General features: G+C 52.2%; 1 protein-coding gene across 1 annotated transcript; it reads right to left on the minus strand.

The window, feature by feature from the left end:
- Positions 1–4,191: 4,191 nt before the first annotated feature.
- LOC120404054 (glycine N-acyltransferase-like protein 3) lies at positions 4,192–22,717 on the minus strand. The gene is made up of 5 exons (XM_039536062.1): positions 22,625–22,717; positions 7,358–7,465; positions 6,928–7,054; positions 6,434–6,554; positions 4,192–4,681 (listed from the first exon to the last, which is right to left on the minus strand). Exons 1-5 carry the CDS (start codon positions 22,700–22,702, stop codon positions 4,192–4,194), a joined length of 924 nt encoding a protein of 307 aa, XP_039391996.1. The 5' UTR covers positions 22,703–22,717.
- Between the last annotated feature and the right edge of the window lie 1,666 nt (positions 22,718–24,383).

Raw genomic sequence — 24,383 nt, forward strand, 5'->3', positions numbered from 1 at the left:
CAGCTGTGGGATGAATTTGGACTGCGGCGGCCACATTGGTGCTGACTTTTGGGTTTTGCTGGTGGGTGCCCTCCCTAGGCCCCACCCCTGCCCCTTCCTCCGCCTGCCCACCGCTCACTCCTCTGCACCCCCTCCTCCGAGCACCTCTGCCAGTTTTGGGGGGAGGCTATTTTAAGCATATTTATACACTTCTTTCACATTCTAGATATTAAATGTGACTATCGTTGGTATCTTAACAATTTAATCATTAAAATAGTAAAGAACTACCTAATTACATCATCATGAATTACAGAACATTAAAATAATTGCACACACAAGCTGTCGTCACTAACATCCTGTTCCTATAATTATAGTATGAACAAATGAAGAAACAAAACCAAAAAAAACTTTAGTCCCTTCTGTTGTAGGAGCAGCAGTGATCTGTATGCTCTGTATAACCTGCATGCTCAAAAGGTCTGTTACACTCCCCACCCCCTTGTCGCCCCTCCCTCTTTGAATACCTGTGAAGTGGCTTTCCCCCACTCCTCCCCTCCCCTCCCCTCCCCTCCCTCCTGGAATGCTTGTGGGATGAATGGGCTGCTTGAACAGCTGGAAGATCAGAAGAGCTCCTAGATCTAGATAGACAAGATCTCTGGGACTCTAATTGGGCAGCGATGACATACCCAATGCATGGACACTGGGACTTGTTTTTGCCACAGCACATGGACTAAACAGGAGACAATTCCAGCCCAGGTTGTACCCCAGGGGTCACACTAACCCTTCCCCGGGGAGACTATTCCATCCACACCCCAAAGCAGAGATTGCTCTGCTAGGAAGGTTTTCCCCTGATAGCTTGAGTTTTCCTCTCTCCCCCGCCCCATCCTATCCCTTCCCCACTGCCTCTTCCCTTCCACCCCCTGCACCCCGGTAAGAGGCAGTCACCCAGATGCCAGGGAGAGGGACCAAGTGCACTGCACGGAGATGTGGGCACTGTCTCCGAGAGGCAGGCGTCTCTGCCTGGGCAGGGAGGGCAAGCAGGGGGGCACCACACCCCGCAGGATCACAGGAGACGTCCTCCCCCATGCCCGTCCCGGTCCAGCTGCCCGGCGGGGGCTGGTACTCTGTGTCTCTGTGCTGCAGGGTCCAGGGGATGTTTTTGGAGATGACTCTGACTGAGCCCCTTGCCAGATGCAGAGAGCTGGGTGGCAGCCCGTGCCCCCACACCATGCAGAAGTTTATTTAACAAAGCTTGAGATAAAGATTCAAATAAAAGCAAGGAGAAGGGTTTGGAAACATAAGCTTATGGGTAAAAGAAAAACATAAGGTGTTATCGATAGCCTGTACTTATTAATGGGTTTCTTGTATTTCTCACCCAGAGCTCATTCTTGCAGTACTTGTTCAGGCCAAAGCACTAGGATCCTCTTTTCATGGGCAGGGGCGGCTCCAGGCCCCAGCACGCCAAGCGCATGCTTGGGGCGGCATGCCGCAGGGGGCGCTCTGCCGGTCGCCGGGAGGGCAGCAGGCGGCTCCGGTGGACTTCCCGCAGGCGTCCCCGTGGAGGGCCCGCTGGTCCCGTGGCTTCGGTGGAGCATCCACAGGCACTTCTGCTCTGACACAGTTTCAAGCTATTGTCTTAGCTCAGGCGCTCCCCTCTTCAGGAGTTCATTTCTGTTTGTGAAAACTTAAGTCTCAACTTGGCCCAGACAATAAACAGTGTGTTGCCTTCAGGGATGTTCAGGATTTTCAATATTGATTGAGTTAGCTCTGAGACCCCTCTCGCCTCAAGTGACACGTCTCCCTTCAACAGTTGTGCAACCCAATCTTCTACATAGCTTGTAAACTGTTGCCCGTACGAACATCTCGCAATAACCATGATGGTCAGCTGGCTTGACAGCTAGTTCTTAGCTCTAGGCAGACCATTGTGACACACTGTACCCCCATGTTCACCACTTTTACAAGACTATGATAAATGTTATGCTATCTGTATGCACGTATCGTTTTTGTATTGGAAGTTATGAGTATTGGCTCTATACCTGGATTTCAACTGTTTGCTCCTGGTGTAACACCCACAAGCTATTTAGCCGGCACATCTTGGAGGGACTATTCAAATTAAGTGGCTCATCAAGAAACGCTTAATTGACAATGGGAGACCATCTACACTGAATGGGCTGCCCTTAGAGATGAAAGTAAGCTGGTCTGGTCCGGTATGGCATACCTGCAAGAGCCAGACCGCCGTGTCGGACCGCACCAGCTTCCGTGGCGGGGATTTAAAGGACTCTGGGCTCCCCACCAGGGAGCCTTTAAATCCCGCCTGCAGCTCCGGCAGCCGAGCTGGGGCCGGGATTTAAAGGGCTCGGAGCTCCCGTGGCTGCAGGGAGCCCAGAGCCCTTTAAATCCCCCCCGCAGCTTTGGCAGCCGGGCTGGGGCCGGGATTTAAAGGGCTCGGGGCTCCACGGTGGCCGGAGCCCTCAGTGCTCCCAGCTACCTCTGCAGCTGGGAGCCCCGGGTTGATTTAAAGGCCCTGGGGCTCCCAGCCACAGCTGGTGCCCCAGGGCCTTTAAATCTTGAGAGGCCCCACCTCTTCCTGATGAGGCCATGCCCCCCTCAGGACTCCAGCAGTACCAGTAAGTCCTGTAAGTTACTTTCACCCCTGGCTGTCCTGCAAACGTGCTCTCTGGGGTATAGGTAATGATTTCCTGCTGTGATTAAGCAAAGTTATGCCTGGACATGTGACTTGCCCATGTCATTCCAAACCCCATCTTTTACCTGTAATTTTCCACTAGCTGTGCTGTGGGTTTTGTTTGAAACAATGGGTTTCCCTCCACATTCCCTCCACAGAAGCTATAAAAGGCCCTAGAAACACCTCCATTTTGCCCCTTTCCAGCTCAAACCTCTGGACTATGGAGAGCGCCCCCTACTGAGCCTCTGTCCTGCTCCAGGGGATAATGGAGCATGAGGTAGTGTCCTCTACCAGGCCCTGGCTTTCCAAGGGCTGACAAGTGAGCTCCACTGGTGGCTGGTCAGTGTGTCCCCTTCTCGGGGGTGGCAGAGCAGTAGGTCCCTGGGCATGGCTGGGCCATGTCCCCATCTCCTCCCCTCCCCCAGGGCTATGTGCTGGCAGAGCATGGCTGTCCCCCAGAGCTGGGCGCAGGACCCTAGGCCGTGTCCCCTTATCCTCCTCTCCCCTCCTCTCCCCCCATGCTATGTGCTATGGGTGTGTGGCTGTTTCCTACAGCTGGGTGCAGGGTCCTGGGCTGAGTCACCGTCTCCAGCTCAGTGGTTTGAGCATTGGCCTGCTAAACCCAGGGTTGAGAGTTCAATCCTTGAGGGGGCCATTTGGGGAACTGGGGTAAAAAACTGGGAATTGGTCCTGCTTTGAGCAGGGGGTTGGACTAGATGACCTCCTGAGGTCCCTTCTGTTGTCAGAGCGGTACCGGTGTGGTGCTCTGCTGTCTCCTTGTTGATATCACTCGGCTGCGTGTGAGTCCCTCTGTGTGCTGCCCCAGCTCTGCAGAAGCTGACACAGCAGACCCGACGAGAATCCCCAATGACCACAGAGTCCAGTAAGATGCAAAGCCACATCGGGCTAGGTTGTGCGACCTCGGACACAATTGCAGTTCCCTGTAGGTTTCTTAGCCTAACTCAGGGCATACTACGAGAAAGTGCCTCTTGGCAAGGACCCGGCTTAGTGGCGGGACTTTCCACTCCCCCTACGGCCGGACAAAGACACCTCCCCAGGGATGCATTCTTATACACCGATACAAACAAGTTACACATCACACCTGACGTATTGAGGTACAACCTCTCTACGTAGCAAGTTACAACCCTTCTACGTATTAAGGTGCCGCCTTCTACCTTGTACATGTTGGTTCGAACAAAACAACTCTATCCATCATTTTACCCTTTTGCCCCTGTCATTGGGATGGGTCGGCCTGTCCTCCTGTTATCTATGGAATGTTTTAGTATAATATGTTCTAGTACTATGTTTATTTTTTGGTATGCTAGGTGAATATGTATTTCAGCATCAGCCCTTTTCGTGCCAGCTTCTGTGAACCAAGCCGGCCTCTGGCTCACAGCTTAACTTTGCTTTATGTTAGCAAAGTCTTGACCATTACTTTAGTTCAGGCCTCAGGCCTCATACTGGGCCTTTATCAGGGCCTGCACTTACTACACCTTCCAACCCTGATATTCTATGATTCTATTCCCCCAGTGCTACATGCTGGTGGAGCGTGGCTGTTCCCCAGAGCTGGGCGCAGGGTCCTGGGCTGAGTCCAGGGCGCTGGCTGGCTGGGACTGGGCTAACCCGGGCCTCACCACCAGCTGGTAGAACACCCCAGGCAGGATGCGGAAGCCGAGGCGTTGCAGGGCGTGCAGCGAAGGCTCGTTGTGGGGCAGCACCCAGGCGTAAACAGGGAAGCCGCAGGCATGCAACTGTGCTGCCAGCATCCCCACCACAGACCGCAGGTGGTGCTGGCCACGATGCTCCGGGAGGGTGTAACCGTGTGTCAGGGCAGCCAGTGGGTTGGTGAGGGACCAGGAGATGGGGGTCCCCTCAGGGTCCAGCAGGCAGGCGCTGGGGAAGTGGCGGATCAGGAGGCTCAGGTAGCGCAGGCTCCAGCTGTTCCCCCCAAACATCCAGGTGTCGTTGAGCAGCATGGCGTGGGCGGGGGACACGGGCGCCAGCCTGAGCCCCCTGTCAGGCCTGCAAGACAGGGCAGGGGGGGATGAGATGCAGGGCGGGGTGGGGTGAGCAGATAGGGGATTGGCCTGGGAAGAGGAGGGGGTCAGCGCGGGGAGGGGGGGAATAGATCCAGCATGGGCAGGGGAAGGGGTAAGTCTAGGGGAGGGGAGTGGGGAGTGACCCAACATGGGAGGTGTGAGCCCAGGGGGACATTGACGCAGCTTGGCGGGTGGGGTGCAGTGAGCCGGGGGCTCGGGGGTCGACCTGGTACAAGGGAGTGAGCCCGGGGAGCAGAGATTGAGCTGGTATGACATGTGTGAAAGTAGAATAAATTATATTGTAAAAATAAGAATGGATTAAAGAAATGCTGTATGTACCTTTAAGCAGAAATAAGAAATGTTGAAATACAGGTGCCAGGAAAAGAAACATTAGGCATAAACAATGGTGCTAATGGCAAAACATTAACAGAAGATGGGTAATAGTTAGTAAGAAAATAAAATATGCATGCCTAGCCCAGGTAAACTTATCTGATTCTGCTTCCTTTGTTATCTTGTTAAGTTCTCACCCTTTTATCTGTATAAATAAGATAGTTTGTGTCTTGCATGGTGCTCACATTATCTGGGTGTCATTAGCAGAGCACTGTGCTAATAAAACAGAGTGGTCTGACAAACTGTGAGTCCTGAGTCTAACTTTGACACATGGCATAGGAGGAGCAGGGTCGGCGGCGCCATCCTCTTCCCGGTTGTGGGGCTGAGATGGGCTGGACAGAAAATTGGTGGGGAGCATGGAAAGTATCCTGTGGGGAGGGTGTGCCACCAGCTCTGAAGGCAGCGCTGCCGCCAGCAGCAGCCCAGAGCTACGGGGGGCGTAGGGCATTGCCACCCCTACTGCTGCGTAACGTTGGGCCTCTGCACTGGGAGGGGAGGCTATGGCAAATCCTGGGTGACTATAGCACCCATAACGCTCCCCCAGTGGCCCCCATGGAGGGGAGGGAGGCTGGAGGGGGACTGACCTGGCACAGGAAGAAGGGTGTGAGGCTGAGGGGCGATAGACGAGGGTGGGGAGAAGGGGGAGCCCTGTGGGAAGGGGATCGAGCCAGGAGGCAGCACATGGGGGGAAAGTGACCCCCGGGGGGGAGGGGATCGACACACTCCCGCGGCCTCAGCACAGGGGCTGTCTGACAGGGCCCAGTCCAGCCCCAGCAGAGCCATCGCTGCCGATGGGCCGTGGCTAAGCTCAGCTCCTCACATGAAAGCACCAGGGCTCAGTGGGCAGCAAACCCCCTGCCCGGGGACCTACCCGCTGACAGGGAAGGAGGGACCAGGGGGCTCTGTGCTTGGAGCCCCCTCCCCTCAGAGGGGACGGCTCTGGGGTCAAGGACCCCTGGCTGCCCGTCCCAGGATATGGAAGGGTTACAGGCTGCCCCTCCCCCTGCTCTCCCCATCCTGGGGCCAAGGAGGTTCCTTGGCCAGGCTGGGCTGCCCCTGCCCCCTGGCGAAGCTCTAGGGCTGACTCAGCCCTGCCCCGGAGCAGGATGGGAAATCCTTGGCAGCATGTGCCCAAGGCCTGGGGCTGTGGTGATGGCCTCACTCTGCCAGCACCGTTAGCCTGGGGAACTCATTGACACCAGATCTGGGGCACAATGGAGGCCTCTGGCCTGGCACCCCGGGGTCCTTCCCTTCACCCAGCCCCACTCCCCCCTCCATCTAGCACAGGCTGGCTGTGTGCATTGCCCCATTCTCTCACACACACCCCATATCTGGGGGCACCTACCGGTACTGGGGCATGGCAGGCGGGTCTGCGTGCAGAAGTGGCCGGTATGGATACGTCTCCATCTCAAGGCCCCTGGCCCTGGCGATGTCCCTGATGGTCTCATATACCCCGTCCTGCAGCCCTGCAGGGACAGCCGTGCGCTGTCAGCAGGGGCCTCCCGAAAGGTGCCCATGGATGTGGGGGGCCCAGCTTGGTGGGGGAGAGCAGCAGGGAGGGGCCAAGGGCCACTGTGAGCCGGCATGACCCAACTGGGGGTTCCCAAGCTTGGCTCATTCAGGATCCCGGGTCTGGATGGAGAAGGGGCCCAGGTGAGCTCCTTGGGGCTATTGGCCTGTGGGGGATGGGCAGGGACTCAGGTGGACCCCTTAGGGCTGTTCACCTATGTGGGGAGAGGGGCCTGGGCCAGCTCCTCAGGGCTATTGGCCCATGGGGGGGGCAGTGGTCTTGCCCCCCATGTGGCAGGTGCTGGATGGAGCAGGGCTGGAGGGGCTCACCCTGTATCTGGAAGGCCTGGCCCCAGTCCACAGCGTGGCTGTTCCCCAGCAGGGCCCGGCAGGCGCCCTCGTCCCGGTAAAAGGCCGTGTAGAAATTGGTGAAAAAATCACTTGGGTCCCGCGCCACCTGCAGGGGGGACACTGCCTGGGGGTGAGCACAGGCTCTGCCTCCAGCCCCAAGTAAGAGATTGAGGTGGGGGGCAAGGGGCCCTGTGAACAGAGCCAGGGGGCTTAGGGAAGAATTGGATGGGGGGGTCTGGGCAGCAGAAAGGGGAGACAAGCTGTGGGGAGGTGGGGCAGCCAGGATGGGGAGGGGGAGAGATGACACCAAGCAGGGAAACGGGCAAGGAAGTCGGGAGGAAGCGGGGCAGTGATGGTGTCAGGCAGGGGAGGAGCGGGGCAGATGGGAGGGGCCCAGCAAAGGCCGCACTTCTCTGCGTGGCCGGGTGAGGACCATTTTGAACTCTGGCCATGAATCCACCAGCACCTCCTGGCCAGCCGGGTTCCCGCGGTTCACATGCATCACAGTGCCGTAGACCTGCCAAGACACAGGGGTCAGAGTCTGGGGATGTCCTGGGTCCCCAGGATCGGTGCTGGGCCCCAGCTTTTACTCTGCCCCTTGGAGGACCCCTCAAAGTGCCAGCCCCCCAGGGGGCCCCACTCTTCCTGCTCCAGCCCTCCTGCTCCACCCCGCGAGCTCTGCCCGGTGCCTCCCACTGAGCCAGACCCCTGGAGAGCCCTGGCCGCTCTTCAGGGGCTCCCACACCCCAGCCTGGGTTTGCAGTGACACCCGGCAGCATTGTCAAGCCAGGCCAGTTTATGAGTCACGGAGCAGTCTTAGGTCAGCAGAGAGAACGGGGGGTAAAGCAGAGTCCATTGTGGTCAGCCGGGGCCCAGCCAAGCTGGAGTGAAAGACCCTTTCCAGGCTGTCTCTGTCTCTGTCTGACCTCCTTGGCCAACTCCAGGTGAGAGCCTCCATCTTTGTCCAGCACCCCCCACCTCCCAGTCCTGTGCTCTCGAGCTGGGGTCTCTGCTCAGCCTCCCGGCCGAGAGGCAGGAAATCCAGGAGTCGGCAGCACTTGCCTTGTCTCTCTGGCCCCTTTGGGGATCTGAGTTGATTTCAACAAGTTTCTTTATTCCTCCCTCAGAGGGAGGTGACACCCACCCCTATAAAAACCTCGTTATCTCTAGCCTGATTCTTGCTTGCATATTTATACCTGCCTCTGGAAATTTCCCTGGGGTGTCCTGACCCCTCAGCTGGGGTAGGGAGTGACGCCTTGAGCATTTGGGGGGTGGGTGTAGGTGTGTCCCCCCACAAGGCTGGTCTTAGCCCAGCCATGTCTCTGGGGCGCTGGTGTCCCAGGGTCTGGTGATGCAGGGGGCTCCCCTACGCTGGTTGTGTCCCAACCCCAGGACTGTGCGTATGCCAGGAATCCATTTCCCCTCCTGGGGTTAACCTGTTGCCCTCACCCCAGGCCAGGACCCCCCTGCTGGCAGGCTGCAATTCCAGGTCTTAAGCTTGGCCATGCCCTGCCCGTGTCTGCCCATGCTCAGCTGGGGTCTCAGCTCCCATCAGGTTCAGCTGTGACTCTGTTTCCCCAGGGAGAGCAGGCTGCGAGCTGGCTCCCTTGGCCACAGCCTCAGGGAAGTTCTGCTGGAGCCCGTGTGACTGACATGTCCCCTGTGGAGATTGTGGGGGATGTTCCTCGGCCCCACTCAAATACAGGGGTCTACTTCCAGACAGACAGGTGTCCTGAGCTTAACAGCCTTTCCTTAGTGTTACAGGCACCCGGGGAACCCTGCTCCCTGCTGGCCGAGCTCTTTGCCTTTTCACTGACACCTCCAGCCTGAGCCTCTGGCTCCTGCGGTTCAAACCCTTGGCTGGGGCAGGGTCAGGGACTGGATTTTGTCTGAAGGTGATACAGAAAGTCTCAGAAGGAGCTCAGAGCCGATGTCCAGGAGAACCATCACTACCAGCCCCCCCGAGTCCTGTGATCGCACTGGGATCGGAGCCGTCGGGAGGGCTTCTCCCAGTAGGCAGGTGGCTTCCATTTAGGTCACAGCCTGGGTTTCTTGCACATCCCAAAACTCTTGTATATAAACCTCAGGTGTCAGCTCAAACATAAGCAGTGGAGCCTTTTTTAACAGTTCCCAGCCCCCAGTATTAACGCCGTCCATCTGGCTGTACGGCTCTATGGCTTTGAGGGCCCGAGTATGGGGGTGAGACAGCAGAGCCGGTCTGCAGAGTCAGCCAGGTTCAAATCACAACCCTTCTCAAAGGCAGTGAGGTTGGTGTCTACAGCCCCTCCTCCTCCTTAAACGGATAATTTGGTATCCAGCTCCCTGCGGAATCCAGCATCCCTGGACAATTTACCCACATACCCCTTGATGGGTTCTCTCGCCCCTCCACATCTCCAGATCAAGTTTTTGCTGCATTTCTTCACATTTTTGCTGCTTCTCACAGTCAGCTGGTTCCCTCTCACGCTAACTCCTACCGCTTCAAATCCATTGGAGGGGAACCAGGTTGTGAGGACACCCTGCTGCTGCTTCTGTCACTCTCGGACCCTCATCAAACCCCACCTGGGACTGGAACCTGCCGCTGAATCCTGTCACCCTTCTCCAGCCTGCAATCAGCTGCGCCTTGTTGAACTTCCCAACGCTTCGCCCTTTCTCCTTGCACAGGTTTGCGATGTGGATCTTAGGGTGGTGGTTATACACCATTTTCTTGCTGTTTCCTTTGACGGACTGTGCTTTGCTACTGGCACATTCAGTATCCCACCGCCGGCACTAACTGAAAGCAAACTGCCTGTGTCGCTCAGCACTGCGAGCAAAATCAATCTCCTTCCCCCACTGGGTAGCCAGGGGAAACTGAGGCACACATAGGATTCATGCAAATATTACAAAAATGCCCATTTTATCAAGGGTGTAGCTGAGGGAGGAGTGGAGAGTCAGAGCCATGGAAAGGACCAGAAGGAATTTCAGAACTGGGGGGTGGGAGGTGGTGTTGGTCAGACCCATGATTGGCAGGCACCCAGCTGTCCTACACTGTGATTGGCTGCCATGGAGCTGCCCACATGTTTATTGGCATATGCAAAGCCTGCCCATACTGAGATTGGCTGGCACAGAGCCTGCTTGTGTTCTGATTGGATGGGCAGGTCCTGGCGGCTACGCTGGGTGAGCAGCAGGCATTGGTGCTGGGTATGGACTTATGGAGGCAGGGGGCGAGTGAGGAGGTGGCCTAGGGGGAGGCCCCCCCGCTACCTCTACCCTTGGGGAGGGGCCTGCCCTCCTGCTGCTACCCCAACCCAGGGCAGGGGGCCTGTGTGACAAAGTAGAAGCTTTCTGTAGTATCTTTCTGAGTCCCATGTGTGCCTCAGTTTCCCTCTGCGTCCTGTACTGTTCTGCGCAGTGTGTGAAGGGAAGGGACGGGTTGTGACTCATGTAACAGCCTGGCTGGAGACCAGCCTCATTAACCAAGGGAATAAACTACACACGTGCCAGGGGGGTCTGGAGAGACCATGGAACCCCAGTGGCTGGGCTGGACGTTCAGACCGAGCGAGCGAGATTCCCCCCTCACGGCTCTGCAGCGGAGAGGCCCCCAGCTGAAGAACAGCGGCCACAAGGGGTCAGGATACAGGCTAAGAGCCGGCTTTTGGGGGGTCTCAGCAGCTGTCACCTTGGCCTAAGAACAACGGGACAGAGCCAGAGCCAGCCATGGGGCCCGCGACATCTTGGCTAGCTCATTGGCCACGCTTGGCCAGGCTGGGCTGTGGCTTAACCTTTGATTCCCTGTGCTAACCTGAGGAGTCTGTAGCCAGGGGACTAATGAACCGCTCCTGTGTTTTGCAAAGGCTGCCGGGGTCTCTGCCAACACCCACCTCAGGGGCCCGGTCCAAGCCTCCCGCGGGCGTCTGGCTCGGCTGCATTCGCTGCAGGGAGCCACGGAGAGAGATGGGAGGGCTGGTGTCCTCCAGTGGTGGAGGTGATGGGCCTGCCCCTCTGAGCTGTGTGCAGCCTCGGGCCCTGGCCCACTACAGGGGTCGCTCCCAGGCGCCTGGTGACAGGCTGGGGTACAGCACATCCCCTGTGTATCTATGAGAGCCTGCCCAGCCCCTGAACTGATGACCCCTGACCTTCAGAAAGGGTCTGCCCCCCAAACTGCTACCCCCTGACCAGGTGGAGGGACCAGCCCTCCATGTACCCCCGACCCAGGGGATTGCACCTCAGCCCAATATGTGCCCCATCACCCAGGGGACTCCGAGGAACTTTCCCCTGCTCTCTGCCCAGCCCGAGGGTGGGAGTGTTGGTGTCACTAGGCCTAAGTAAACCAAAGTGGTAACCAAAGGTCTTCCATGCTGTGAACTTTAACCAGCCTAAAATGCTAACAAAACAGCAAGCAAAATGTGTAACTCTCAGCTTGCAGCTGTAGGACAATTTGAAACAGCAAAAAGCGGCGGGGAGGAGGGGGAGGAAAATCTGCATGCGTTTGTGCTGTGAAAGCCATAGATAACTATGCGAATGGAAACTCTTTTAACCCGCTGAAATGTAATGTTTAAAGTAACTGCTGTTGGGAAGGGAGGGGTGAGGGGGGAAAACCAAACAAAAGGCTTACACAAACAAGGGGGGTATAAATGCTGGGACCCCACCTGCGCGCGGGTGTGCAGGATTTGAGAATGCTTTTTCCCCCTGGCACCTTATTTGGGCTCAAATAAACCTGGTTTGCTTCTCCACCCTGGTGTGATAATTAGTGCGACGCACACCGGGCAACGAACCCTGCTGTTGCTCCGCCTCGGGCCCTTTGAACCGGCAACAGTTTTGGCGTCCCTGGGTGGGCTGGAGGCAAAATTGTGCCTTGCCCGGACTCCTCCAATGGCCGGTGGACGATGGTCACAGCCGACGCCCAGCGCGCACCGGTGCCTTTACCGGGGGGCCTCGGCAGAGACGCGTCAGGCTGACCTTGGAGGACACAACGGTGCAACGCACTCAGATAGTGGAGAAGCAGCTGCGGGCGATGGTGAGGAACCGGTCCTGTGGATAAGGTAGGAACAGTCCAGTGGTGTGGACTTTTGCCTGAGGCTGGGGATGCCCAGCCGTTGTAATTCCCACTAGACGACAGAGCGTCCTATAGTGGGTCAAGGGCAAGCCCGTGATATGGGGCAGGGACAGAGTATAGGTAGGGCACGGTGTACACCCTTAGAATGCATTCTGACAAATTGGAAAGTGTTTAAATCAGATCCATTGACTAAAAGTAAACTGAAAAAATTTTGTACAGTAGACTGGCCTCAGTATCAGTTAGAAAGCCAGAAAAGGCGGCCACCGGAAGGATCACTTAATTACAACATGATCCTTCAATTACTTCTGTTTTGTCAGCGAATGGGTAGCTTCTGAAGCTGTTTGTATGGAGCGCTCTTGTAAAAATCCCCCATCATATGCCCCAGAGCTGCACTGGGAGGAGGACTGTCCGTGGCAATGTCTGTCTCTGTTGGGCTCATGCCATCTGAACTTATTGACTGTGCAGCAAGATAAGATGCATCGTGGTAATAGGAAATAATGGTCTTGGGTTGTGTGTGTGTGTGTGTGTGTGTGTATACCAGTGTGAGTGATTGTTACCGGAAGACGCCCAGAGTACCTTGTAAAGCAAAGGCTCGTGATCAGGAGTACTCTAACGCAAGCCCGGTAACTAGTGGATCTTTAGGAGATCCGACCCACGGTGGGCTGACTCGGCCTGGCATCGTCCGGCGAGGAAGCTTTCTGGGTCTAGGAGTGTGTGAACCCATCTTCCCTCCCCTCTCCTTTCCGTGTGGGCTACTGACAGTCTGATCATCTCACTGGACACAATCAGAGTAAGCGGCGCCGTCTCCCAGAGACTAGCCGACGCTCTTTGCTGAAGGGAGGTGTAGGAGAGTCATGGTCATCCCCGTTAGTCTCTCCTGTGTGAGTGTCCTGTAGGGAGAGATCCTTAGTTTATGAGCCGCTAGCGCGGACAGGGCACCCTCTCTGTGTGTGTAAGTGGAAAATGGGTAAGGGACAGTCTAAACATTTTACCTCACCCCCTAAGGGTACCCCAGCATATTACATGTACGTACATTATGGTCCTAAAACCTGCAGGTATTTAGAGAATTGGAATCTTCACACACGTGAAGATCCATCTAAACAATGCCCATTAAAAGGTACCTTCAATCTAAATAAGATCATATATCTCAAAGGAGCTTTTAATCACCAAAAAAAAGCCTCTGACACAGTGTGAACAATTTGTCTAGGAACGGGTTAATTTGAAATTCAGCTTAGCCCAGAGATAAAGGGAAAGTTGCTTTGTGTTCAAGGTCAAGAATCAGCGCAGACTATGCTAAGTGCAAAAAAAAACTGCTTTCAGCCCCAGCTGGTTGTGGAAAATAGAGACAGGCAAACCAAAGGCAATACAAGTTACAGAATTGAAATTACATTTGCAAAGCTTAACTTTCCAGTGAGACATGTGTGAGTATTAAAGCGGCTTAAGGCCTGGGGCATTCATATTTTTCCTGAGTGAGGTGAGAGCATTCCCAACACTCTCCATTGTTGTTTTATTATTTTTAATGAAGCTTTAAAATTTGGTTATATGGTGTGTTTTCTTCCCCCCACCGTCCTGCAGTGTCAGTCTGATCACCTGACATAAGAAATAAATTGGTAAGAAAAAATTGTCACGGTTTGGTAAGCAATTAAGAATGGGGGAGCCCTGCAGAATTTACACCATCTATCTGTTTTACCCTTGTTATTTTATGTTTGCTTTGTTTGGTATTGTTGGTGTTATATGTTAAGAATTGTATAATTAAAGGTAAGCCCTAATAAAATAAAAAAACACTATCTAGTTTTGGTGCACTATCTGGTTCTGGTTCTGTTCTGTTTAACCGGTTACTGTTGTTTTTTTGCTCTGTTCATTTGGGTGTTAGGTGTGTGGGCGGAACTGAACTTCTCGTTCGTAATTCCTCGGGGTGGAAGCCATGTGTGCAATGAAGCTCTGAGTTTGTATTGAGATCCTTCTGTCCCGCCCCCTGTAACGGACAGTGTAATAAAAGTAGAAAAAATCTGGCTTAGACTGTAATTTTCTCTGCTCTCTGTGTAATTTTCTTTTCTGTTTAAGTGTCAGCAGACAAATGGGTGGGTCTCTGGGTAGACCCCCTAAAGGGGTTTGGATTATGTGTTAAGTAAATGGCCTTTACCCAATGGCCATGTATTTTTGCCCAGGTGGCAAGCCTCACAAGGGAGGACTCGGATAGTCATGTAAGTAAAAATGTTTTTAAAAAAAGACCAAAAGGGTGAGGGCTAGTTAAAAAGCCCACCCTCCTAGCTAAACTGGTAGTAAAACAAGTTGGTGTCCATGAAAGGAACGGTTCAGCAAAAAAAGCAGGATCGGGCCCAGGCGGGCAGGCAACAAACAAAGAAATTAAAAAACAGGTTAAAAACTTTTAAGGGTATAGTAAAAAAAAAATAAGTAAATATAAAAATAAAAATTTCAAATACTCAAAAAAATATTTGAAATGGTAATTTAAATTAGTAAGTAGCTGTTAAAAAACAAAGCAAATAATTTTAAAAAAAACCAAGTAATTTAAAAAAAAGTAAAATGTTAACTCTGTAGTTGCTGGAGGGAACAGCAGTTGAACTTTATAAAAATGCTAAAAAAAAAGTTTTTGGTGTCTTTAAAATGTTTGTAAATAAATTCAGGCAAAAAAATTATTAGATTGCAATCATTTGGCTATAAACAATTTTGTTAAATTAGTTTAAAAATGTATACAGTGCTATGTAATTAAAATTGTATTAGGCTCTAAGGGCACTGTAAGTGGTAATGTTTTCTTTCAGTGTTTAAAAGCAAAAGTTAAAAGTAAAAAGCAAGCCAGAAAGCATCTGTGTTAATGCAAATTATCTAACTAACCACTAAAACCTGGGCTGCCTATAGAACACATACAAAAAAATATGCGGTAATTCCCCTGTTTTGCCTAAAATCAACAAGAGTATTTGTATATTTTAAGTAATGATTAACTGCCCAGAAGGGGTAGATCTCTGTTTTTGTCTTTCAAATAATCAAAGAAAACTAATGACAGCTGGACAGCATTCAACATACCATGCATTTACTGACAGAGTAAAAATTATGTTTTGTGTTCTATGTTCTGTCTTGTGGTGTTTGTCTGGTGGCCAAAATTAATGTGTTTAATATTTTTATGGAATGGTCTAATTTAAAATCAAGCGGCAGTGTTAAATTAAAATGCAAAAGCTTGTTTTGTTCAACTTAAAATACAAAGTGTTTAAATACATCAGAAAAATGTAATATACTAAAGTCTAATACATTTTCTTAAGTAAAAAAAAAACTTCATTGGCCAAATCTTTTAATTTAGAATGGTTATTAAAATTTGCATACCAACAGTCTTTAAAAGCAAAAACATAAAAAATTAACCCACTCCCCATATTGTACATGGAATCCTTCTGGCTACCTCAGACTTCTAGCCAGAGGGCTGAAAATGGTGAAAAGCTATTGGAGTAAAAGTTATATTAAGTAAACTTCTCAAAGTGGGTGTGCTTGTCCTGGCTTGTTGTTCCAAAGTTTTGTAATAAAGTTATTTTAGTAAAAGAGTATATGTAGCATACATTAAATAATAAAACTAATGTACTGTATAACAGCAATGTGTATGTGTTCATTGTTAACAAAAAATGTATAAGTAAAAGTTTCCTTTATAAATTAAAAAAAAAAAAAGCCAAAAAAAATAAATAGCTAACATGCTCAGTCTAAGAATAAGGCGCTAACTCCGTTCAAGGACACTGCTCACAGCTAAGACTTGGCTAACAACCAAGAAAAGGGGGGGGGGGCTTAAATATACCCAAGCAGCTGTAAAATCTGCAAAGACACTAATGCAATGTGTTAGGTTTCTTTTCTCACAGGTAAAAAAGCACTATCCGAAGACCCTAGCAACCTTGCCACTCGTTGGAACCAAAAGACTGGGTCTACATAAAAATCCATCAACAAAAGACTGCTTTGGCTCCATGCTGGAAAGGCCCTTACGTCCTGCTGACTACCAACACTGCTGTGAAGTGCCAAAGACTGACTGCCTGGACCCATGATTCTCACTGCAAAAAGACCCCTCCACCTCAGGAGAATTCTCCTACTAATAATTAGCCTATTTCTCCTTCTAGCTCCACTGTGCTTTCTGGACAGCAGGGAAAAAGGACAAGGTGATGTGCTTGTAACCTCTCCCTTGTCCACTGACAAATCTACTGTGCCTTTAAACTTTTCTAGAAAAAGCAAAACCATTACAGAATGTCCTGGTAATCTCCTCTGTAGGATGCTAAACCACGACTGCTTCAAAAAAAAAAAAAGAAACACTCACTCCACTAACATTGCCAAAGTCCAGAAATTCCTGACTAAAAGGACATTAAAAACTGACCCTGGTAAAGAAACAAAGAATTATACACTGGCAAAAAAAAATTTTGTGGGACCCACGCTTAAAAATGTGGTATTAATTGAATTTTGGGGTTTATTCTACAGGCTGCGCCCTGTGTTCTGAATAAATCCTTCAGTATGTATTGCCCTCCCTAATTGGACTTTAAATAACATTGCCCTTATCAGATTTTCAGATCACTTCTACATACCCAGATTGCTCACAAGGGGCTGCCATTAAATTAGCACAACAGAGGGCCTGGGTTATTTCCTCTAAAAAAAAAAAAATTAACCAAATCCCTGTGGGCTAGGGGCCACTAGTGCAGCAGCCATTTAAAATATTCTTAAAAGCCAAAAACATAATAAAAAATTGGGCCAACTAAAAAAGGCCCCAGCCTTATTTTTGAAGCTCAGCTATCTTAAGTACAGGCTAAAGTTAGTAAATTACATGTCATTTCCACCCTTAGGCCTGGTCTACACTAGGAGTTTATGTCGAATTTAGCAGCGTTAATTCGATTTAACCATGCAACCGTCCACACCAGGAAGCTAATTAGTTCGACCTAGAGGGCTCTTTAGTTCGAATTCGGTACTCCACCCCGACGAGGGGAGTAGCGCTAAATTCGACATGGCTATGTCGAGTTAGCCTATGTGTGGACGGAAATCGACCTTAGTAGCTCCAGGAGCTATCCCACAGTGCACCACTATGTTGACGCTCTGGACAGCAGTCTGAGCTCAGATGTTCTGATCAGCCATACAGGAAAAGCCCTGGGAAAATTTGAATTCCTTTTCCTGTCTGGCCAGTTTGAATCTCAATTCCTGGTTGGACATCGGGGCGAGCTCAGCAGCAGCGGCAATGATGCAGAGCTCTCCAGCAGAGGGGTCCATGCAATCTCAGAGTAGAAAGAGGGCCCCAGCATGGACTGACCGGGAAGTCTTGGATCTGATCGCTGTGTGGGGCGATGAGTCTGTGCTTTCGGAGCTGCGCTTCAAAAAACGGAATGCAAAGACCTACGAGAAGGTCTCCAAAGCCATGGCACTCAGAGGATACAGCCGGGATGCAACGCAGTGCCGCGTGAAAATCAAGGACCTGAGACAAGGCTACCAAAAAATCAAAGCGGCAAACGGACACTCCGGAGCCCAGCCCCAGACATGCCGCTTCTACGAGGCACTGCATGCCATTCTCGGTGGGTCTGCCACCACTGCCCCACCAGTGACCGTGGACTCTGAGGATGGGATAGTGTCGACGGGCAGTTTCTCGGCGATGTTCGCCGATGGGGAAGATAAGGAAGGGTTTGTGGAGGACGAGGCAGGCGACAGCGCTTACACTACTGATTTCCCCGACAGCCAGGATCTCTTCATCAGCCTCACAGAGATCCCCTACCAACCCTCCCCGGCCGTTAACCCGGACTCTGAATCAGGGGAAGGATCAGTCGGTAAGTGCTATAAACATGTAAACATTTATTTTTTAAAAAACAGGAATAAAAACTATATGAAAAGAAGGTCAATACATATAGGGATAGAACAGAAATCCTCTTGGGAGAGTTCCACGAAGCTCTCGTAGAGGTACTCGAAAAGCCTCCGCAGGAGGTTCCTGGGGAGAGGTGCCTTATTGGGTGCTCCGTGGAAGCACACTCTTCCGCGCCAGGCTATCCTCAGGTACAGTGGGAGCATTGCCTCCACGAGCATGGCAGCACAGGGCCCTGGTCTGTGCAGGGTTTAACGCAGCATGCGCTCTCTGTCTCTCTTAGTGACCCGCCTCAGGGTGATCTCGCTCGGCGACTGCTGCATCTAATTAGGGGAATTAGTGTAATGTTACTATTGGGAATGCTTGACTTTGCCTTTGTATAACAATGACCGTCGTTTAACAGCCACGTGGTGGAGGCTGCAGAGGGAAAGCATACAGGGATCTTTCCTGGGGACAGCCGCGAGGGGGTGGAACAGGGTCAGACTTTATGCTTTCCAGATTGCCTGCAGCAGGAGGGCACTGCTATCCATTAACTGTTAAGCAGCCTAAAGTTTACGGCTTACCAGGCCTGGCTGCTACACGGATTCTGCTGTCCTGCCCCGCTTGTCTGATCTCCAGTGCAAGACCCCAGGCAATGAAAGCGAATGCCGAAAATTCAAACTTGCCCTGAGAGCGCATGAGATAGGTGCCGTGTATGGTCTTGTTCACAGAAACAGACTAGACTGTGTTCAGTGTTCGCAAACATGTAGCTTTGCAAGGAAATCACTTCCTTTTTCCCATCACACAGCTGCGGCTGTTTCCCGAACTGCCCCGGCATCCCCCTCACAGAGGCTGGCGCAGATTAGGCGGCGAAAGAAAAAGACTCGGGACGAGATGTTCGCTGAACTGATGGCCTGCTCCAGAGCCGAGGCGGCCCAGCAGAGCCAGTGGAGGGACACCCTCTCTCAGCAGCAGCGCTCACACAGCAAACGGGAGGACAGGTGGCGGCAGGAAGACCAGCAGGCGACTCAAACGCTGCTTGGACTAATGAGGGAGCAAACGGACACGCTCCGGCGCCTTGTGGATGTTCTGCAGGACCGCAGGCAGGAGCAGAGAGCCCCCCTGAACTGTATCTGCAACCGCCCTCCCCCGCCACAAAGTCCTGTCCCCCCTCACCCAAAATCACAAGAAGGAGGGGCGCTAGGGGCCATGAAAACTGTCACTCCACCCCAGCAGAGCACTCATGTACCAAACAGCTCTCATTCCCTAAAGTATGAGAATTGCTTCCCTTCCTGGCTCACACATCCAAAATCCCAGTTTCATCCCCCAACTGTGTAGTTGAGTATTAAAAATAGTTTGCTGTTCATTACTGTTTCCGTCATGTTTCTTTGCAGAAGACTTTGTGTGAAGGGGAGATAGGGGTTTGTTAATTGCATAGGACAGCCACCATTACCAGGGTACAGATATGGGGGCAGGATCAACAGCAGGTCACACACAGAGTGCAGTCACTAGGCACCCGGGTCACTCTGGGAGGTGTCTGCTGCCCCAGGTCAGTCTGGGAGGTGTATGCTGCCCGAGGGTCCGAGCGCCTGGCATCCACAAATGGCAAGGCAGGCTGCCCTTACCATGCCCTTCCACCCTAGCCATGAGCCTCTCCGATGCCCTGAGCCCCAGCCAGAGCCATCATCCCCCTACACCTACTCACCCTTCCCACACACCCCTCACCCCTTCCTGCAAACCCACCCCTTCCTGCACCCCCTCCTGTAACCGTCCTCCCCCCAGAGACTGCTGTAGGAGCAGGAGCCTGTCATTCCTCGAGTGTAGAAGCGGTCTGTACATCACTGCACACCATACCCACCACAGTCTGTGTCCCTGTTTGAACCCTTTAACGCGAATTCGTTAGTAAAGAAAACTTTGTTAATTAAAAATGTTCCAATAACTTTATTTTTAAACGTCTGTTGGAAGGGGGGAAACCTGGTGAACGGGGTATGTAACCGCTGAAAAAAGTCAATAGTAATTGAAACAGGGGCAGGTTCAGCTTCTCTGTAAAGAGACTGGACAGTCATAGGTTACCCTGCTCTCTGAGGAACCTAGCTTTCAAAGCCTCCCGGATGCACAGCGCTTCCCGCTGGGCTCTTCTAATCGCACGGGTGTCTGGCTGAGTGTAATCAGCAGCCAGGCGATTTGCCTCAACCTCCCATCCCGCCATAAAGGACTCCCCCTTGCTCTCACAGAGATTGTGGAGCACACAGCAAGCTGCAATAACAATGGAGATATTGGTTTCGCTGAGATCTGAGTGAGTCAGTAAGCGCCTCCATCTCCCCTTGAGACGTCCGAAAGCACACTCCACCACCATTCTGCACTTGCTCAGCCGGTAGTTGAAGAGCTCCTTGTCACTGTCCAGGGCGCCTGTATAGGGCTTCATGAGCCAGGGCATTAGCGGGTAGGCTGGGTCCCCGAGGATCACTATAGGCATCTCCACATCCCCAACACTTATTTTGTGGTCCGTGAAGAAACTACCTTCCTGCAGGCGTCTAAACAGACAAGAGTTCCTGAAAACACGCGCGTCATGAACCTTGCCCGGCCACCCGACGTAGATGTTGGTAAAACGTCCCCTATGGTCCACCAGTGCTTGCAGCACCATTGAAAAGTAGCCCTTTCGGTTAATATACTGGCTGGCCTGGTGGGCCGGTCCCAGGATAGAGATGTGAGTCCCATCTATAGCCCCACCGCAGTTTGGGAATCCCATCGCGGCGAAGCCATCTATGACGACCTGGACGTTTCCCAGGGTCACTACCTTTGAAAGCAGTAGGTCAACGATTGCGTTGGCTACTTGCATCACAGCAACCCCCACGGTAGATTTGCCCACGCCAAAGTGGTTCGCTACTGACCGGTAGCTGTCTGGCGTGGCAAGTTTCCAGAGGGCTATGGCCACTCGCTTCTGCACACTCAGGGCTGCTCGCATCCAGGTGTCCTGGCGCTTCAGGGCAGGGGCCAGCAAGTCACACAGTTCAAGGAAAGTGCCCTTACGCATCCTGAAGTTTCGCAGCCACTGTGATTCATCCCAGACCTGCAGCACTATGCGGTCCCACCAGTCCGTGCTTGTTTCCTGGGCCCAGAATCGCCGTCCCATAGCATGAACGTGACCCATTGCCACCATGATCTCCGCGGCGCGGGATCCCGTGCTTTGTGAGAGGTCTGTGCCACTCTGACACTTCATGTCCTCACCGCGCTGCCGGAGCCTCCTCGCCCGATTTCTCAGCAGCTGACTGTGGAAGAGGTGGACGATAAGGTGCGAGGAGTTGACAACGGCCATAAGTGCAGCGATGATCGCAGCGGGCTCCATGCTCGCAGTGCTGTGGCGTCTGCGCTGTCACTGACCAGAAAAGTGCGCAAACAGATTTCCCGCTGGCGCTTTCAGGGAGGGAGGGCGGGAGTGACGGTTGAATGACGACAGTTACCCAAAACCACCCTCGACACATTTTTTCCCCCAGCAGGCATTGGGGGCTCTACCTAGCATTCCAATGGGAAGCGGGGACTGCAGGAACTGTGGGATAGCTGCCCAGAATGCACCGCTTCCAATGTCGACGCTTGCCCCGTTAGTGTGGACTCACAAAGTCGAATTAGTGTCCTTAGTGTGGATACACAAATTCGACTTCATAAGGTCGAATCCACAAATTCGACCTAAGTTAAATTGAACTACTCTTGTAGTGTAGACATACCCTTAGTTCTATGACCCAGAAGTTACTAACAAAAATGGTATTAAATATCACTAAGGCTGAAAAGGCAATGCAGTGGAATTTAGTATGTTTAAAAATTCAGGATTTCAAGTGATCTTGAGCACCAGACTTGGCCCACTGCCCTTACAGACACATCAGAAGTACCATCTAATCTGTGGTCATGGAGACATACTTGGACACTTTCTGAATGGAAGTGTGGACATTCACAGTGCTCCTTCCAAGCATATGAACCGGTTAGGGTGGGTGTAGGCTCCCACATACCAAATCCTGCTGGATCCATGGGAAAAATGCATATGGAACTAAATTATTCACCAAGACATCTAAAAAATGAAACCACTTGGTATACCTACCTAATTTATAGTCAGTGCCCCAATCCCTTAGTTGTTAAATGAACATTCCACTCTTTTGTCCATGCATTCATTCCTGGGTTGGGGGTAACTAAGCTCAAAAAAGCAGTTATAAATATTTCTGCAAAGCTTGCTTCATTGCTTTTTGTGTTTAAAGTTTAAAAAAACTCGCCAAAAGTTTGTTGAGTATTCTCAAAAAAAAAATTGTTGGTGTCACTAGGCCTAAGTAAACCAAAGTGGTAACCAAAGGTCTTCCATGCTGTGAACTTTAACCAGCCTAAAATGCTAACAAAACAGCAAGCAAAATGTGTAACTGCCAGCTGTCTCAGCTTGCAGCTGTAAAACAATTTAAAACAGCAAAAAGCGGCGGGGAGGAGGGGGAAAAAATCTGCATCTGTTTGTGCTGTAAAAGCCACAAATAAATATGCAAATAAAAACTTTTTTAACACGCTAAAATGTAATGTTTAAAATAACTACTGTTAAAAAGGGAGGGGTAAAAAAAAAAACCAAACAAAAGGCTTACACAAACAAGGGGGGTATAAATGCTGGGACCCCGCCTGCGCGCGGGTGTGCAGGATTTAAGAATGCGTTTTCTCCCTGGCACCTTATTTGGGCTCAAATAAATGTGGTTTGCTTCTCCACCCTGGTGTGTTAATTAGTGCGACGCACACCGGGCAACAAACCCTGCTGTTGCTCCGCCTCGGGCCCTTTAAGCCGGCAACAGGAGGGTTCGGCCCTGCGGTGGCGGGCGAGTCCTGGTCACCGGCAGCGTGTCAGGCAGGCCCCGCCGTAGCATCCCCTCCAGCAGCCGCAGCTTGGAGGAACAGCTCAGGATCAGCATCGCTGGCCGGGATGGGCCTTCACAGCTTCCAGCAGGACAGTGCGAGGGACACCTGTGGGGCAGGAGACCCATCAGTTCCCTGTGACTGTCTCCTCCCAACCCCAGAGACCAGCTGCCAGCTCCCAGCCCTGCCAAAATAGCAAACACTGTGTAGACCCCACAACAGCTCACCAGTCTGTGCACAGCCCCCCGTGGGTTCACCAGAGACCTTACACTACCTAACCGGTCTGTGCGCAGAGCCTGTGCTCACCAGAGACCCTACAATAACTTAACAGTCTCTGCATGGCCCACCGTGTGTTCATCAGAGACCCTACCATAACTCACCAGTCTGTGTGCAGTGCCTGTGCTCACCAGAGACCCTACAATAACTCACCAGTCTGGGTGCAGCCCCTGTGCTCACCAGTGACCCCACAATAACTCACCAGTCTGGGTGCAGCCCCTGTGCTCACCAGATACACCACAATAAGAAGGCTGCTCTAAGGCCATGTGATGCCAGAGCTGCCCGTACAAGGCTACGGTCCCACTCACCTGGGGTGACTCCGTGCCAGGGGAAGGAGCAATTCCTGGGTGTCTGTGGAGCTGCCAGGTCCCTGCCTCTCTCTCCTTCCAGGGCTGCGCCAGCCTCTTATCCACGAGCGAATGAACCATTAACAGAGTCTGCCAGTCCTGGAGCCCAGAGGCGGTGACAGCCTGTGATGATCTGGGAACCTTCTTAATGTTTTCTCTGAATACTGTGTTGGTGCCTCAGTGTCCCCTATGCAGCTCTTAAGTATCTAGGTGGTGGGATAAGGGTGTGTGATTGCTGCAGAGCAAAGGGCCAGTGCACATGAATGCCTGACACTCTGTCTCCTAGCAACTGATGGCCTGGGCCCCTCCTCTGCAAAGGTGCCAACTGAAGGTGTTGGAGACAAAGAGGTCAGGTGACATCCGGGCCCAGGAAAGGAACTGAGCAGAGAAGGAGGGGCTGTAGTGGGTTTTCAGGCTGGAGCTGGCTGGGGACGAGGAGTGAAGTGCAGACGTGGGGGTATGGCTCACTGCCCCCTAAAATGGACCCGGCCGAGGGGTCCCATTCGCTGTACCTACAAGCTCTGTTTTAGAGCGTGTTCCTGTCATTTAATAAACCTCTGCTTTACTGGCTGGCTGAGAGTCACGTCTGACTGCAAAGTGGGGGTGCAGGACCCTGTGGCTTCCCCAGGACCCCGCCTGGGAAGCACACGAAGGGGCAGAGGATGCTGAATGCTCTGAGAAGAGACCCAGGAAGGTGAAGCCGTGTGAGCTTCTTGTCCTGGAGACAGTCTGCTCCGAGGGAGAGCACTGTGTATCCACCCCGCACCCAGCGCAATGGGGCCCCAATGACCCTGACTGTGAGCGCCCCACAGCAGGAAATGTATTTCCTATAACATACCAGGATTCAGCTTGGGCCTTCTCATCACATTTGAAAGCCCCAGCCTCCTGGAAGACAGTGCCATGGTGAATAGAGCCACTTTGGGTCAGATCAGCCAGTGGGGGGGCGGCGGGGGGGAACCAACAAAACCAGGGGATTGGTCCCTGCGACAAAGTGGGAATTTTTGTAGTATTTTATGACCCCTGTATGTGCCTCAGTTTCCCCTCTGTGTTGCAGTGTTACCCCGTGGGGAAAAAAGGGAGCAAGTTTGCTCTCAGGGCAGGCCATGAGGCATAG

This window comes from Mauremys reevesii, linkage group 4 (genome assembly GCF_016161935.1).
Source record: "Mauremys reevesii isolate NIE-2019 linkage group 4, ASM1616193v1, whole genome shotgun sequence".
NCBI lineage: Eukaryota > Metazoa > Chordata > Testudines > Geoemydidae > Mauremys > Mauremys reevesii.